The sequence below is a fragment of the Heloderma suspectum genome, chromosome 3 (genome assembly GCF_057233095.1).
Source record: "Heloderma suspectum isolate Gila_16-S chromosome 3, 16-S_ref, whole genome shotgun sequence".
NCBI lineage: Eukaryota > Metazoa > Chordata > Lepidosauria > Squamata > Helodermatidae > Heloderma > Heloderma suspectum.
Genome location: NC_139460.1, coordinates 65718497 through 65735995, shown reverse-complemented (window position 1 = coordinate 65735995; position 17499 = coordinate 65718497). Strand labels below are relative to the sequence as shown.

At 41.4% G+C, this 17499-nt stretch overlaps 1 protein-coding gene and 1 long non-coding RNA gene across 7 annotated transcripts in view; one reads left to right on the top strand and one right to left on the bottom strand.

The window, feature by feature from the left end:
- Positions 1–8756, bottom strand: part of LOC146349785 (uncharacterized) — a 27675-nt gene extending 18919 nt beyond the window's left edge. For 5 of the 6 annotated variants that reach the window (XR_014789077.1, XR_014789078.1, XR_014789082.1 and 2 more), the window contains exon 1: positions 17–8756. This is a non-coding gene — a long non-coding RNA (uncharacterized LOC146349785). The remainder of the gene's footprint in view (positions 1–16) is intronic. The other variant, XR_014789081.1, reaches the window with a different exon arrangement.
- Positions 8190–17499, top strand: part of CHMP2B (charged multivesicular body protein 2B) — a 19769-nt gene continuing 10459 nt past the window's right edge. The window contains exon 1 of the mRNA XM_084843492.1: positions 8190–8284. Coding sequence (XP_084699618.1) covers positions 8251–8284 — 34 coding nt within the window. The 5' untranslated portion in view covers positions 8190–8250. The remainder of the gene's footprint in view (positions 8285–17499) is intronic.

Here is a 17499-nt window from a genome sequence, read left to right as displayed (position 1 = left end):
ACAATAATGTTTGTACCTCATAGGGCTCTAGACAAAATGCCCGCCTTTTCCAAGGTTCCTTTTGTAACTAACAAATATTTTATATGTGCCTTGTCTTTCTGTCTTTCTCAGCATATAAAATATTCGAGGAAGACCTGTAGAAAGCAATTTCTCTGCCCTCCATGCCTGTTAAAGATAAAAAAAAATGTATAACTAAATGGGAAAGAAAGAGATCTATCACATCTTCTCAGTCACTGGGACAGAATTCAATTGTATATTTCCTTGACATGTGTATGTTTTGTTTCAAGTTATCAGTCACAGTATAAGATTACCCAGGAGTACCATGCAGCATTGAAAATAAACAAGATGGCAAGGAACACTTCACTAGAGCCAAGGCGCACATCCCACAACCAAGACAGAAAGTCTCCTTCATATTATCTGGCACTATCCAGAAGAAATGTTTTGTGGGTTGCATTGTATACTGAATTTTTTAAGATACCGGTTCCTGCACAATTTTGTATCTTTAATCATTGTACCAGTGACTAAATGTTCCTAAGGACCAACCTAGAAATCACATTAATTACAGGAATGCAATTAAAGTGCAGGTTTTGTTATGGAAATAGCATGAGCAGCTTCAGAACCATTGGGACTGGGGACAGAAATCTAACTCTTTCTCTCCCGGCCACAGTCCTCACAAAAATGGCCTTTCATAGCTATTTACATTTCAAGGAAAGCCTATATTAGCACCAATCTCTTCATGCCAGGAAGAGAGAAAGAGATACCCATTTCCGACTTCAACCCAAAGAACCCACCAACAAATCATTATTTTTCTGGCTTGACAGGGGAGACCCAAGCCACAGTTCATGGCTCACCCATAACATAATCACAGATGGAAGTTATTTATCCATGTGTTATTTAGCTGCTTCCATTTGCTGCTGGAGAATTTGGGCTCATTCACAATAATCTACAAATTGCTGTGACATGCAAACCAGGTCAGAGAGTTTAACAGCCCTTCCAAGCCCTCCAGTCCAAAGTTGCTCAGGCTTCCCCATGACTGTTATTTACATAATAAAAAATATGCATGTTCATGCAATTAATTTTTGGCAACCTTGCCCAGGTTTCCCTGGGAGTGCAGTCGTGAAAGGAACCATATTCTGGTCTCTGCCTTTGGCCAGGGGACCAAGGGAGACTGGGAGGCAAGGGGAAGCTAGCCTGGCCCATCCATTGGCCAATGGGGCAGCTGCAGGGAGCTTCCTCACCCCTGCCAGAAAGAACACCCTGCTCCAACAGCCAGTTGCATTGGGATTCCAGAGTTGCAGGGAAGCATGCTTTGGCCTCATCCATCAGCCAGGGGATCAAGGGCTACGAAACTGAGTGGGTTTAGGTTTGTGCATGTGTGTATTATTATCCATTGTAAACTACCTTGAAAATCATTCGATCAAATGGCAAAATATAAATCTTCAAAAACTTTGGAAGTTTGTGAGAGAGGCAACAAACAGGATCCCTGTTATTATATCTCAGTTAAACTCACCTGACAAAATACATTGAAGAGATACACTGGTTCTGATCTTTGGATATCAAAGAACTGTCTAATCTATTGTCAAGATGTCGAGTTAGTCTTATTGTTCTTCTGTTAGTCCCTCTGTTCTTTGTCAGTTCATGTACCACAGCGACATCGTGCAGCAACAATGTGTTGCTTACAATTATAGTATGTACTATTTCCTCCTCATTATTTTGTAGTTCCAAGAGAGTGCTCCAGAAGATGCTGAACTTCTGGCAATTTCAGAAGTCCTCCTGGGTGGTGAATGGTAAACATGGGCTTTCTAGATTTGGACACTTAGAGCCAACTAAACACTCTTCTGTTTGCTTGTGACTAATTCCAGTAATTTGATGCCTGTTTTGCAATGAATAACATTTGTGTGGCTTGACTTGAAATCCAAGCATTTGATCCTAAAATTTTTTTTGAGGGCTTCTGCCTTGTTTGTATAACTGGATCACATCAACAAAAAATGCTGTACCCAGTTTAACGTTTTATATCTATCAGTTCCCTGTGAAATCACCAATCCTACAATCTTCATGTTATGTTCGTGGATCTTAGCTAACAATTTTTGCCAGGAACATACTTTAGTAGCTTTGTTCATTCCTCTGAGGGACATTCCAAAGCAGGTGACATATGTTTCAATTGTGCCTATTTGCTGATACTGGTCCTTCATAAATCACTACCTGTGTTTGCCTTTTGGGGATGCACAGTTCAAATGTTGTTACTGTAATTTACTAGTATTGTCATTCTTCAGGGTCCATCTGATGATTCTTCCTTTCCTATACATGCTCAGCAGCCACTATCCATACTGTCAGGAACAGGCTATAGCAGTGCGTTCCATGTAGTGCTACCCCAAGTATTTTTTAAAGTAGCAAATGCAACTGGTGTAGAAGATGACTTACCTCTAATGGGCAAACAGCATCTTGGGACAGAACAGCATGTTCTGTCACAAATACAATGCTAGATGATGAAAAGTGAAGTAACGAAAGTGAATAAAAACTTATGATGGAAGAATATTTCACTTAAATGTTTTTGCTAATAGCGAGATAACATAATTCTGGCAAATGAAAACTATAGTCCTTCAAATATTGCATTCCCCCTTCTTTCAAATGATGTGTTTATCTTTTAAATTCCTTGGAATAAAGATATACAGCTGCAGGGAAACCAACTGCGCAAGGAGATTAATGTCAAGAGATAAAAGAAGGGAAGTAGTTGTCTGCCAATAGGTAATTTGGAAAGTTCATATGCTTGCAAATCTGAATACTGAATATGACTAGCCTGCACTTTTTTAAAAAGCACAAATCAATCAAAATTAAGAATCCACACATCTGGATTTTTTTTCCAAAGGCAAGGATTAAATTATATTTCTTTTCAAGTTTTCTAAAATAATAATACTTAGAATTCATATATCTAAGGCTGCAATCCTATACATATTTACCAAGATGGCAATCACCATTAAACACAGCAGGACTTGCTTCTAAAGGGTTTTACTGCAATTTTTATTCTACCCTTCTTCCAAGAAACTCCAGGTGAATATTTATTTATTTATTTACTTACTTACTATACCGCCCAATAGCCAAAGCTCTTTGGGCAGTTCACAAAAATTAAAACCAAATAGCGCAACATAAAACAATATAAAATATAAAAGCATTATATATAATGGTGTTTTCCGCATCCCACATTGTATCCACTGAACCACCCTGCGAGGTAAGTTAGTCTGAAAGCCATTAGTCCAAGGTCATCCAATGAGTTTCCATGGCTAATAGTGAAATCCTATGCATGTTTATTCAGAAGTAAACCCCAGTAATATTTGTTATTATAATCATCATGTTGAAAAGAAACACGATAATTCAGATTGATTATCTTGTCATAATTCTTACAATAACACTGGTCAATATCATCATCCTGATATTGCAGATGGGTGTGGGGACAATGAGGGAGGCTTATCAAAGGCCACCTAATAGTAGAGGCAAGGTTTGCTAGTTTTAAAAACCAACATATATTAAGTATCACATCCAGAAGTTTTAGCATCGAATGTTCTCAGCTGCAAAGAGAAAAGGGGAAGAGAAAACATAAGGTACTTATGATAACATGTGTTTGCAGACAGTTGGCTAGATAGTGATGTGTTTTATCTATTTCCAGTGCATTTGACCTGATAGTAGTTCTTTTGTTGTTGTAAAAAAAAGGTAAAATATCAAAATACATAAATTAAAAAAGAAACAGCCAAAAGCACAATCCAGAGCATGTTTATGTGAAAGTAAGTCTCACTGTGTTCATGGGGCTTACTCCCTATTAAGAGTACATAGGATTGTGCTCTTAGTAAATATTCAGAAAAGCACAGAATGAAAAAACTGCAAATAAATGACAGGGTTCAATTATCAGAATTTAAGTAACATCACAGCTTGTGATGTTGCCCTGTACTAAAAGCAAATTCAGATCCCTATGCCAGCACATCAGCAAGAATCAGCACTACATTGTTATCGCTAGTGAGAGGCTCTACTGCCACATGCAATGTAGTGACATCAGGCAAAGGTATGGAATTGAATGGAGAGGGGGTAGAACTGGGAATGAGAAACTCATCTTATACTTGAATTTGAAGCTCACCCCTTTCTGAAGATTCAGGGCGTGTAACAACAAAATGAAAATGCAGATGTAGTCTATGAGGCATACAAGGTACTTCAGTCAGCACATAGCCAGCTAAGCTGGAGGAATGCGATGTGCCTCAGATATGATAGCAAAATAGCATACTGAGTTTTAACAGTGATGTGCAGGAGGACCTTCCGCACTTGTCTTGTCATTGTAGCTACCTCAGTATATGCCACTTCATCATGCCTGGTTGCAGCTACACAGATCTACAAGCTTTAAGAATCAGATTCGGAGATAGGATTGCTGGATAAAAATGTCAGAAACAAGGGTGGCTACAGAGCTGTGGTGTCTGTTTTGTAGAGTTCTCTGAAGACATAATATTATGAAATGAAGAGCCTTCCTCCAACTATAGACAATCTGGCTAACTTCTCAAGAATGCAGCAAGATATCAGAACACAAAAAAGACTTCGCCACTGAAGCCTACTTAACAGTTATCTCTAATTTCCAAGGTAATTATGTTATTATATGCACTAGTATTGATTTCTATTCTGAAGATAATTTGAATATGAAGCTAGATGCATATTCCTAAAAAGATTTTATAAAGAATAATGAAAACTTGTTCTGTGTTTTTTTAAAGCAATACTGTATCGCTTCCAGGAAAATTTGACCATATGTCATTACATTTTTGGCATATGCCCGCATATGTCAGCGTACATCATTGGGATGTGATTACAAGTTGAAATTACAACAGAAAATATTTCTATGCAAGATTGATAAGGCTATTATAGCATGAAACACAATTCTCTTTCAGCACAGGTCTCTATCTTGTAATGACAATTACTACTAAACTGTCATATGATAGCTTTACATTAAAAAGTGTGTTTTATGGAAGGCTAACCCAAAAGTGCTGTTACTTTTTAAATTTCCTGCTTTTTTAGTTTATATTTGGTGACTGTTTCATTTATGTTCATCAATAGTTTCATTGCATGGTTGTTCAGTAATATGCAGACATCATGTCCTTTGGCAGAACGCAGAACATTATTTTGTACACATTATATGGTGTTCTATTGGCTGCATTGACCCATGTGGGTTTATTTGCTCAAGATATCGTATCAATTGGTTTGTGGTGTAATATATTGATCGTATATAGTCGCATGATTTTATTGATGGAAGTCAACTGGGAAGGCAGAAGGCAGTAAGCAAGAGCCTCAGTGTCCCTGGCAACAGTGATGGGGTGGCAGCTCCCTCTCCTCATGTGCAATATACCCCCATCCTAACAAATGGCAAGCGCAAAAGGAAGCAACCAACAGGTTCAAATGAACGCTAATTAAAAAAAAAAAAACCACAGGCAACTCATTTGGTGAATAATTTTGCTCATTCAAAAGAGCACATTCAATATAAAACACCAGCACCACTAAAAATCTGGCACAGCTTTACTTTTATTCCACTATTCTGCTCTCCGGCATTTGCACAGCATCTGTTAGCTTTACGAAGCACGTTGCACAGAACTGTTAGGCTGGAAGGGATCAGTCCTGGACTGTCTGCATTTCTAAACATCTCTAACACATTACCCCATAAGGTTCTTCTCTAAGCAGAAATCAAGAGAGTCTGACTTAGGGCGTGGTCCTATCTCTTGCACCCTTGATGATCGTAAACCCCTGAACTCAGAAGATTACAATCATCCTATGCAGGGTGGGAGAAGCAACGGAGATTTTTATTGCCGGTCTAGCTGGAGCGCTTCAGAGGGGGAGGGAAGGAGGCTGGAAAGCCTCAGGATAGCTTGTATCCTGACCTCTCCAGTTTCCTCTCCTCCCTGCCCACCAGAACTCATTTCCCCCTCTCATAGGTTGCTTTTCCAACCTCGGAGAGAAGCCAGCATGGCTTTTTCCAGGCCAGCTGTGAGGGCGGATCTCTGACTCCCCTCTCCCAAGGTCAGTTGGAAGAGGGACTCCAAACAACCCTCAGATGCTGTCTAAGAGCCATAGGATTGCTCTCTCCTTTATTTATTTATGGCATTTCTAATCCACCCAATAACCAATGTTCTCTGGGTGGATTACAGTTAAAAGACTAAAATGCTATAGAAACAGTTATATATATAAAACACAATACAAATATTTAAAAGAATAAAATATAATACAATGCAAAACAACGAACAGGACAGGAATTGATAAAACAGCCATAACAATCTAGAACTAGGTCTCTAAAATGCCTGGGAGAAAAGAAAGATCTTTCCTGGTGCTGAAAGGAGAGCAACATAGGCACCAGGTGAACCAGTGTAGTGCAGTGGTGAGAGTGACAGACTGGGAGCCAGGTGATCCGGGTTCTAGTCCCCACTTGGCCATGGAAGCTCACTGGGTGACTTTGGGCCAGTCACACAGACTCTCAGCCCAACCTACCTCACAGGGTTGTTGTTGTGAGAATAAAATGGAGAGGAGGAGGAGAATGTAAGCCGCCTTGAGTTCCTTGCAAGAGGAAAAAAGGTGGGATATAAATGCAATAAATAAATAAACAAACAAACCTCCTTGGAGTTCATTCCACAAGTGGGGTGCCACAACTGAGAAGGCCCTCTCTTCTGTAGCCACATTAAAATCAGGGAGGGAGGGCCAACTTCTGTATGGGGCCAGTTCAATTCTCCGTTGGTCTGAGGCCTGGTGTGCTGAGTTTCATAACACTGACATCATGTAGCTTCACAATTATGCAGCACATGGTCTAAAGGGAAGCTCTCATATGCATGTGTTAAGGGAGGCAGCTGTCTCTTCTCATACACCCTCATTTACATATAACATGCATTTACATATGGCATGCAAAATTCAAAAGTGTGGTCTAACATTTGTAAAATCGTTGACTCATTTGAAAATATTTTTACCAGGGCCACTAGGACTAGGTAGGGAGGGCTGCTTGAGGGGCCACATCCAACCAGCAAGCACAGTTGGCTATCCTTGGATTGTGGTATTCCAGTCACGCAAGCTTGCATGCTTGCACTGACCCCTCCCCATCTGTCCACACAGAAAATACATGTATCCAACCTTGCACACTGATGCAGCCAAAAAAATCCCTTGTGCCTCCCAGACAGTTGTGTTGTGCCACCCAGCACTGTCTCCTGCATTACTGAATTAGAGGGACATCCTTCCCCAACCTGGTGCCCTCCAGATGTTTTAGACTACAACTCTCATCATCCCCAACCATTGGCCATGTTGGCTGGGGCTGATGGGAACAGTAGTCCAAAACATCTAGACGGCACCAGGCTGGGGAAGGCTGCTCAACGGCAGGCAGCCATATCAAGGCTTGTGGATTGCGATTAGGAAACCCTATGAAGTTGCATCAGCCAGTACAAAATCCATCAGATCCGGATCAACAACCTTCAGGCCTGGTCCTTTCAATATTGTAAATTTAGGGTTCGCTGACTCATCTCCAAAATGCTGCAATCGATGTTTCAAAGCTTAATTCTCCACTGAGAATTTTTTAAAAAAGAAGAAATCACAATTTCTAAAAAAAAAAAACACCATACACCTAGTTTGAACTGGATTCTCGCTGTTATTTGTGTGAACATTTCAACAGCTCCATTTCTTTGGGACTTCGACCGTCGCATTAGTAAACGTTTTTTGCCCTTTTTCTTTTCTACCTCCTCCGCGCAAAACGCTGGGCAGCGGGGGATGGGGAAAGCGGGTGGCCGTTTCTCTCACACACCAACGGGGCCGCGGTTCGTGAGGCTCGAAATCAGTCGTGCCAGGGCGGCGGCGGCGGCGGCTCCGGGGGGAAGCGCTCGCCCGCCTACACGCTCCGCGCGCGCCCCGTCACGTGTAATCCGCTACTACCCACGCGAGCAGCCCCATTCACGTGCGGAGCAGAGCCAGCGCGCCAGGGCCGCCGCAGCGAACCCTGCGCGCGACTGAAGCCGGAGCCGAAGCCTGTTTCTGGGCAGGCGAGACGGGAGGCGACGGCGCGGAGGGACGGCCTCCAGCCTCGCCCAGCTCCTCCTTCTCCCCTCCCCTCCACCCCGGGTCCTCCCAACCGGCGGGTGCCTCAGCCTCGCCCGAGCGCGGGAGGCGGGCTGCTCTCTCTTCGCTGAAGCAGCTTCCTGGTCACCTGAGAAGCAGGAAGGAGCCCGGTGGCCCAATTCGACCCGCCGCTGGTCTGCCGCCGCCATGGCCTCGCTTTTCAAGAAGAAAACGGTGGACGGTGAGTGCGGGAGGATCTTTGTCTTGTGGGGGTCTCCGCCGCTGACACTGTCACGGCGGGGTCTCTTTCTCCGGCCTGGGGGTGGCGGGTTTCTCCCCTCCCCTCCTCTGGCGGCATCCAGCCCCTTCCTCTCAGGGCCGTAGGCGCAGCTCCCTTGACTTCACCTTGCCCCCACCCCTCCGCCCGCCCCCGCGCCTCAGGTCGCCCCCTGGCTCCGTGAGAGGCTGTGGTTCAAGGAGTAACCAGTGTTTGCCTCTGTGTCAGGGAGTACCAGTACTGAACTGTTTCCCACCCCGTTCGCATATTCCTCGAGCTGAACTGGCGGCCCCCTGAGGTTAAGGCGACAGGGGTCCAGCCCAGTTGCTCCTGTGGAACTAGTCTGCCCCTAGCAGATTCTGACTTCGCTTTCTCTATAGAAATACTCCCTTTTGCCCCCATCTGTTTCCCCCAATCACCCGAGTCTTGGCGCTTCTTGCCATGGGCTCCTTAAGTGTGGCGCTAGACTTTTACATATCTCTGAATGCAAGCATGGTTTCTTATCTGTTTAGGTAGCTCCGGTTCTTAGTTGTGCTATTAAGACACACACACACACACACACACACAACTGGCATGACTCATTCAATAATCATGTGTGGAAGTGTTAGGCGCACAATATAATAGGGTAACACACACGCAAAACCACCATAAGGAACTGATACACCAGGTTATTGACTGACTAGGGCCGTGATTCCATGCACACCTAACTAGGAATAAATCCCACTGGACACAATGGGATTTACTTAAACGTGCAAAGGAGTTCAAATGGGAAAGGAATTAGTACAGAGAATGCTTTGAGACGCTTCTTAAAGGGTATGAAAAGGTTTTTAATGGGTGCTTTTTATAGCAATTCTGAGAAATGGTTAAAAATACTCATTAAAAAGTCCAAATCCAAGCAATTTCCAGAGTCCTGAAAAAGCAAAGAAACAAGATGTATTGTTTCATTCAAACATAAGCTTTCCTTCCAATTTGGAACTGCCAGGGTACATCAGTGTTGGCACAGAGTTGGAAAGCTGGATCCTAGAGAAACAAAAGCTCTTAGTGTTCTGTTCAGAAAATGATGTCCTTTATTAGTATTGCTGCATATTAGTTGATGTAAGTGACCCTTCATTGTCTCCTAGGGATCGTTATGTCAAAGGTGTGCCCACACACTTTAGCCTACTGTAGATGTAGTAAACACAGTAGTAAAGCAGTGATAAACACAGAGAAAAAGGCAGAAATTGTGTATTTTGCTTGAGGGCTGGTTTCCTCAGTTTGGAGTAAGTCACCTCAGAGGAATGCTTTGAATTGGATTGAAGCAGGTGGTTTATTTGGAGGCAAAGGGAAAATGTTGTGACTATTGCAACATGCTTGTGTAAATGGAGTACTTAAATCACAACAAGATGTGTTCTGTGTGATCTTTGCTAAAGTTAAATTTTTGTATGTATCATGGAATATTATTACTTACATCTATTTGTTTTAATGCTGGCTATGTGTTGTATTCATATTTCTTAAGTCAATATGTGGACACTTATTTTATTTTGGAATTGGTTATGGAAGAAAAGCAACATGTTTTTATTCATTTTTAAACATGTGTATGCTGCTTTTCAACCATAATGGATCTCAAAGTAGTTTGAAATAATAGAATTAGATCTACAGGCAGATGATAGTGATTATAATTAAGTGATTATTATCACTTCACAATAGTGATGCTAGAGAAATTTGAGATGGACTAAAATGAGCTTGGATTTCTGAGAATCTGACCTGTGGAATCCACTGCAGACTGACCTCCTCAGGCTGCGTGGGGTCCGTGGACTTGTGGATCTTTTTTTTACTTTCCAAAAATGTACTCATATTTATTCGTTGGAAAATACGCAAGTTTCTGCTGACAGTAGTAAATATATCTGGGAAAAGTTGAATGGAATGGGGGGCAATATGGTAAATGTTATGTACTGAGGTAAATTATGTAAATTGTTGTGAACCCTCTTATGGAATTATTTCCGTATTTTTGCACATAATGAAAAAAAATCAAATCCGTCTGTTAACAGAGGATAGAACAAAAGGCACCCGACAATTCGAAAAACACAGGCAGAGCGGATTTTACACAATCTGTACATCCCTACTTCACAATAACGTATCTGAAACACCAGGTAATATTTGGTATTGTGTGGCTTCTGGCTCTGCTCCCCTGAAAGGTGGTGATGGCAAAGGGGGTACTGAGGGGAACAGATGTTTCAGAGTCCTCAGTCCACCAAGTGTTCGTACTGCCACGACCTCTCTGAGCAATGGTATCAATGGCTCCTAGCACTTAGAATTTTCAGACACTATGACTGTTGGAGGCCCTAATGTATAAAGTTCACTCTCTGGGCCTTCTGGTGTTGCTGCCTTACCATATTACTACTCCATATTACTACTTCTCACCATATTGCATTGCACCAAACAGGAACTTAGTATTTTCCATATCTTACCTGGAAAAGAATTTGAGTGCAGCATTTGGTGCCGCAGCTAGCTTTCTCAGGCTGTTGTCAAGCTGGACTGCTGTAGGATGAATATAAGCAACCTGCTTACTACATGGTAGCATTTTCAACCCTGTGATTGCTTGGTAATGGGTGTTACTACTATAAATGTGGTATATATTGTTTCTGCCGCTCATTCACATGTCCAATAAATTTGAGTATCAGGTAGTGAGGCTGCCCCATATTTATTTCCTGTCTTTCCAGCACTGAAGGTGAAATAAAGTATAACAAATAAAACAAACTCAATAACTTTAAAAACGAAACAGCACCAAGGAGAACAAATAAAGCCAGGCAGAGGAATTGCAAGAGAAATGGAAGAGTTGTTTTCCACCTCTCAAGGCCAATAAAGAGGGGAATTGTAGTTCTCATGGGAGTAGCTTCTGTAGATTTGGGGCAGTTGATGTAAAGGCCCTGCTTCTTCCTGCTACAGTCCTGATGATGTGATAAGCTGGAATGCAGAGCAAGACATGAGTTCCATAGTTGGGTGGTCATATGTTCGAATAATCTATAGCTGGTGATGTTGAGTGGGGAAGGTAGGTGATGTTGAATTATTCCTAAGGAATAGATTGTCTCCCCTGGTTTTTCTCCGTTCTCAATTCTAAATACTCTCTATATTTAATTATTTAAATATTGGCAGTTTTCACAAGATATTTTAACTTCTTTATTTGTGTGAGTTTTAAAATTTTTATCAAGTAAATATTGTTTCTAATAACTCAAATAACTCGACACCCTTGAACATTGTTAGCAGTGGGTCCCGCTTGCACAGAATGGACACTACCCAATTATCCATACTTTAATTACGCCATGGTTAGACTGTTGCAATATGGTCTACTTGGGCCTACCCTTGAAGAGGCCTGAACTGAAAACAGGTACTGAAAATAGTTGGCACATTAATGAATTTTAGCAACCCAAAGAACTGAGCATGATATGCTGACAGCCACTCATCTTTTTAAACAGAGTTCAACTTTCTTCCACTACGGTTATTGGAGAACCTTCCATTTTGCCACCATGATTTATTTGTTCCATTTCAAATGAGACATATATGTATTCTCTCACATACTTGCTAGAGATAATCACCTGAAAAACATAAATTACAACTTTGAAACAGCCAAGCTTGCCTGATACTGTATTTGCAATTGGCATACATTCATTTTTACTAATGAACTTATGAAATGGAAAATATTTTGCAGAAAAAATAAATACTAGAAACTCCCTATCCTCACCCCCACATCACTGAGAATAACTATGGGGACTGTTCCTAATTTAATGTTTGTCGAAACTTATTTGATTTTAGTTTCTGCTTTTAATGCTTTTTTCATTGTATTCAAAATTTACAATATTTATAGTGATACCATGTTAAAATTCTAATTTTTTCTTAGAATTGTCTTAAGATAAGAGTGTAAAAGATAAGTACCCTTGAAGAGTGTCCGGAAGCATCAGTTGGTGCAAAATGGTTAGGCTGGTAACTGGTGCTGAGTATCATGTTCATACCACCCCAGTCCTGAAAGATCTGCACTGGTTGTCAGTTGTTTTCTGAGCTCAATCGAAGGTGTTGGTTTTACCCTTTAAAGTCTAAACAGCTTAGGCCCTAGCTATTTGAGGGACTGCCTGTCTTGCTATGAACCTGATTGGTAGGAGAGGCCTTTTTGAAGACACCCTCACTTACAGAGGCCCACTTGTCAGGCATGTGGCAAAGGGCTTTCTCCTGTGTTGCTTCCAGACTCTGTAATGCACTCCCACTGGAGCGACGACTGGTCTCCACTCTCTGCATTTGGGAAGAGGGTCTAGTCGCATCTTTTAAATGGCTTTTAAAATAATTTTTAAGGTGGTTGTTAAGGTCTTTGTGATGTTTGTTTTTTTTAATTTTTGAGTGGGGGTAAACTTTCTTGATTGGTTTTTCCAAAAAGGTAGTATAATGTTTTAAATGAATGGTTGTGTATTCCAGTACTCCTTTTTTTCAATGTGTATGGTTCAATAATGGCTCTCAAAGCAGTCCACAGTAAGAAAATCAGATTTTAATTATTTTCAAGTTTCACATTATGTGGTTAGTGTGCATAGACGTATCAGCAGTATATTTTTAAACATGCACTATGGTTATAATAACGAATGAAACATTGTATTCACAGTTATTTCACTTTTAATTTGTGAGAAGAAATTCTGGTTTTAAAGAAACCATTAAGAATAGCTGCTGTGTTTATGCTAAGTAGCAAAACTACTTTGCAGCTCTGCAAATGTACAAGACTGGCATTTAGAAACATAGAATAGCAGGGTTGGAAGGGGCCTATAAGACCATCGAGTCCAACCCCCTTCTCAATACAGGAATCCAAGTCAGAGCATCCCTGATGGCTGTCCAGCCTCATCTTGAATGCCTCCAGTGTGGGAGAGCTGACCATCTCCCTAAGTAATTGGTTCCACTGTCGTATTGCTCTAACAGTCAGGATGTTTTTCCTGATGTTCAGCCAGAATCTGGCTTCCTGTCACTTGAGCCCATTATTCCGTGCCCTGCATTCTGGAATGATCAAGAAGAGATGCTGGCCTCCCTCTCTGTGACAACCTTTCAAGTACTTGAAGAGCGCTATCATGTCTCCCCTCAGTCTTCTCTTCTCAAGGCTAAACATGCCCAGTTCTTTCAGTCTGTCTTCATAGGGCTTTGTTTCCAGTCCCCTGATCATCTTTGTTGCCCTCCTCTGAACCCTCTCCCGCTTGTCTGCAACCTTCTTAAAGTACGGTGCCCAGGACTGGAGACAGTACTCCAGATGAGGCCTAAGCAGTGCTGAGTAGAGGGGAACTAGTACTTCCCGGGATTTGGAAGCTATGCTCCTATTAACGCAACCCAAAATAGCATTTGCCTTTTTTTGCAGCCAAATCACATTGTTGGTTCATATTCAGCTTGTGATCTGCAACAATTCCAAGATCCTTCTCGTTTGTAGTGTTGTTGAGCCAAGTATCCCCCATCTTGTATCTGTGCATTTGGTTTCTTTTTCCTAGGTGCACAACTTGGCATTTATCCCTATTAAATGTCATTCTGTTGTTTTCTGCCCAGCACTCCAGTCTATCCAGATCCCTTTGAATTTTGATTCTGTCTTCCAAAGTATTAGCTATCCCGCCCAATTTTGTGTCATCTGCAAATTTGATCAGCATTCCCTGCACCTCCTCCTCCAAGTCATTAATAAAAATGTGGAAGAGCACTGGGCCCAGGACTGAGCCCTGCAGTACCCCACTCGTTACCTCTCCCCAGTTTGAGAAGATCCCATTGATAAGCACTCTTTGAATCTGATTCTGTAGCCAACTGTGGATCCACCTGATCGTTGTTTCATCTAGCCCACTTTGAGCTACTTTGCTCATCAGGATATCATGGGGCACTTGGTTGAAAGCTTTGCTGAAGTCCAGGTATTGTCAGGGATGGATCTGAGCCCATAGAGTCCCAAAGCAGCTCTGATTCTGAGGAGAAGATACAATCAAAAGTTCCCCATATTAATTTTTGGCCCTATATACCACAAGTATTTAATCTGAAATGTTTGATGGGGGGAAAGCTAAAGCACATTTAATGTGATTTCAAACTTATATTATGTAAAAAAAAATAATGGAGTACGTATAAAAATTTAAAGACAATAGCACAGATTGTTTACATTTAAGAAAGAAACAAAGGTACTGAAAATAGTTGGCACATTAATGGATTTTAGCAACCCAAAGAACTGAGCATGATATGCTGACAGCCACTCATCTTTTTAAACAGAGTTCAACTTTCTTCCACTACGGTTATTGGAGAACCTTCCATTTTGCCACCATGATTTATTTGTTCCATTTCAAATGAGACATATATGTATTCTCTCACATATTTGCTAGGGATAATCACCTGAAAAACATAAATTACAACTTTGAAACAGCCAAGCTTGCCTGATACTGTATTTGCAATTGGCATACATTCATTTTTACTAATGAACTTATGAAATGGAAAATATTTTGCAGAAAAAATAAATACTAGAAACTCCCTATCCTCACCCCCACATCACTGAGAATAACTATGGGGACTGTTCCTAATTTAATGTTTGTCGAAACTTATTTGATTTTAGTTTCTGCTTTTAATGCTTTTTTCATTGTATTCAAAATTTACAATATTTATAGTGATACCATGTTAAAATTCTAATTTTTTCTTAGAATTGTCTTAAGATTAATTGGAAAGCACAGTTACACTTTAAATCTATCTCCTTTTACCTATCGTCCACAAATAGTATGTCTTTCAAAGACATTCTATCATTTTTTCTCCCCGTCATTAAATAGATTCTAAAATAACTTAGGGCGCAGTGCTATGGCCACTAGTCAGCGGCTAGACAGCCATAGGATAAGTCGGTTCCTGGGAACTGACCTTGGACTCCACCCCCTCCTGCGCTGCCTCGTAGGCAGCACGGATCGGCCCTGCACTCCATACTCGTAAGAGGAGTGTGGAGCAGTGAAAATGGGGCGTTTCACGGGGTAGGGAAGGCGGAAGTGCCGTTCTGACACTTCTTATGCGTCATCCGGTGTCTAACCCCCTGCTCCGACTTCCGACGGATAGACAGCGGAATGCAGAGCGGCTGAAGCACAGAGGGGAAGATCCCCTCCATGCTGCTCCTGTCCTGCATTGGATAGGCGGTCGCCTCCAAGTTTGGAGGCGGACGCCTATCGTGATAGGATTGAGCCCTTAATCACCAGCACCCATTGCAGCAGCCTGTATGGATTAAGATGAGAGGGAGAGCAGGGCCATTCCACCAGCTACACTAAACGAATTAATCTTTTCCCTTCTTCCTTCCCCATTCCTGTTTCCTTGTGTGTCGTGTCTTTTTAGATCATAAGCCTGTGGACAGGGACTGCCTGATTATACGTAAGCTTCTCTGGAAGCCTTTTTGGCTGAGGAGGGGCATTAAAATGCATTAAAACTTCAAATAAATTATTCTTTAGATATGTAGCAATCCTGGTGGGCGGGGAGGGGGTGGGGGAAGATGTTACATGGTAGGAGATCCACCAAATTCCCAGCCCTTCTGGCTTGCTGCAGCCAGGGTGGGAGGTGATGGACAGTTTTTGCAGGTTTTGTAACCGGTGGTTCCTTTTCTTTTGTCAGCATTTCGCCTTCCGTTGAAACCAGTGGGAAGAAAACTAATTATACCAGCTTTAGGCCAGCATAGTTAAGGGGCCCAGTACAGAGGCATGTTGGGACCAAGGGGACTTTGGATCCAAGCCCACTCCTGGAACACTCCATTTTGGTCCATTCCGTTAGCAGTACTGCTATACCCCATCGTAGTCTCCCTGATTAGCCTTCGGTGGGGGCTAGGATTGCTTGGTAGTTTGCAAACCTTTGAAGCCAGCGTGCTGGTTCATATATCATTCATTAATTTGGTAAATTGATTTTCTGCTGTTTTGAGAATGCTGCTTAACACACCTTAGAAGGCATTGCTTTTGAAAGGTAACGGTGCCCTGGAAAATGAGATTGGTGGTGGGGTGAAGATACATTTACAAAACTATCATTCAGTTATCTGAAGTAATCTGATAGTTATGTTTTCAACATCAGACTTCATTATATGTTTGCTACCTTAACAGAGCAGGACTTCTAATATAAAACTTGAGATAGGAACCTCTCCCCGCAACCCCAGCATTCTTCATTTTCTCTCCTAATTACTGGTCCCAATTCAAATCAAGCCTGATGGATTTTGCTAATTACTACATAAGTATGTCTATGCTGGTTACAGTGGATTGTGAATTATACAGTAATTCCTCTGAGAATGGTGTTTTGACTGTGAATGTTGCACTGCTGTGATTATTGAATGAAGTGATTTGGGCAATCTTGATTTCCCTCCAAGGTAATTACTCCATTGCCTGTAACACATCCATCAGAGGGGTTGTGTATGTGTTTGCGTGAGAGAGCAAGAGCAGTATACATGCCTCTTAACACATATTAAAACATTTCCTGTCAGCACCTCTTATTGCTGAAATAATTAATTCTGGTATGACTTGGAAATGTGGCAAGGAAATACTCTTTCAAGGAGGATTAATGTAAGCTTTAAAAATAAATCTATGGTTGCAGTTCATGCCTTATTCATTTTTGACAGTCTAGATGATAGGAAGCATCAGCAGCACCCTATCTTTATTGTTAGTTGATTTCTTTAGATTGTGGGACCAAGATGGAAACTTACTTTTGGGAATGTTTCATTTTCAAAAGAAATGGGATTTTTAATAGAATAAGACTAGTCTTCTCTATATAAACTGGGGAAAATGTCTGTGTCCAACTCCAAATAAATTATTTTGGCTTTATTGTGTGCTACTTCGAAACTGCTTCAGGCATAAAAAGTCCAAAAACTGTACTACTTCTTTTTTTATGAAGGAATAGATAAATGTAATCTTTGACTGGCAGTCCTATAATTTAAAAAACTGTATTCCATGTAGAAGCCATAGTTCTGTCTCTAGTTCACAGGAATGTCGCTTGCTTTTCTTTGAGTAGGAGAGGATAACTGCTGCTGCCGGTCTGCAAAGTGTGGTATCTCTGTGGTCTGAAAGGAGTTTTAAAAGTAATTGCAAGTGTTCTCATCTGATAAGACACAACTGCTCAGTTTATATGAAACAGTTCTGTTATCGAAATGAGAGTTCCAACTCTGTTTGCCAATAGCATTTCTGAGCAAATGTATTCCCATACAAAATAGGCCACTGAAACCT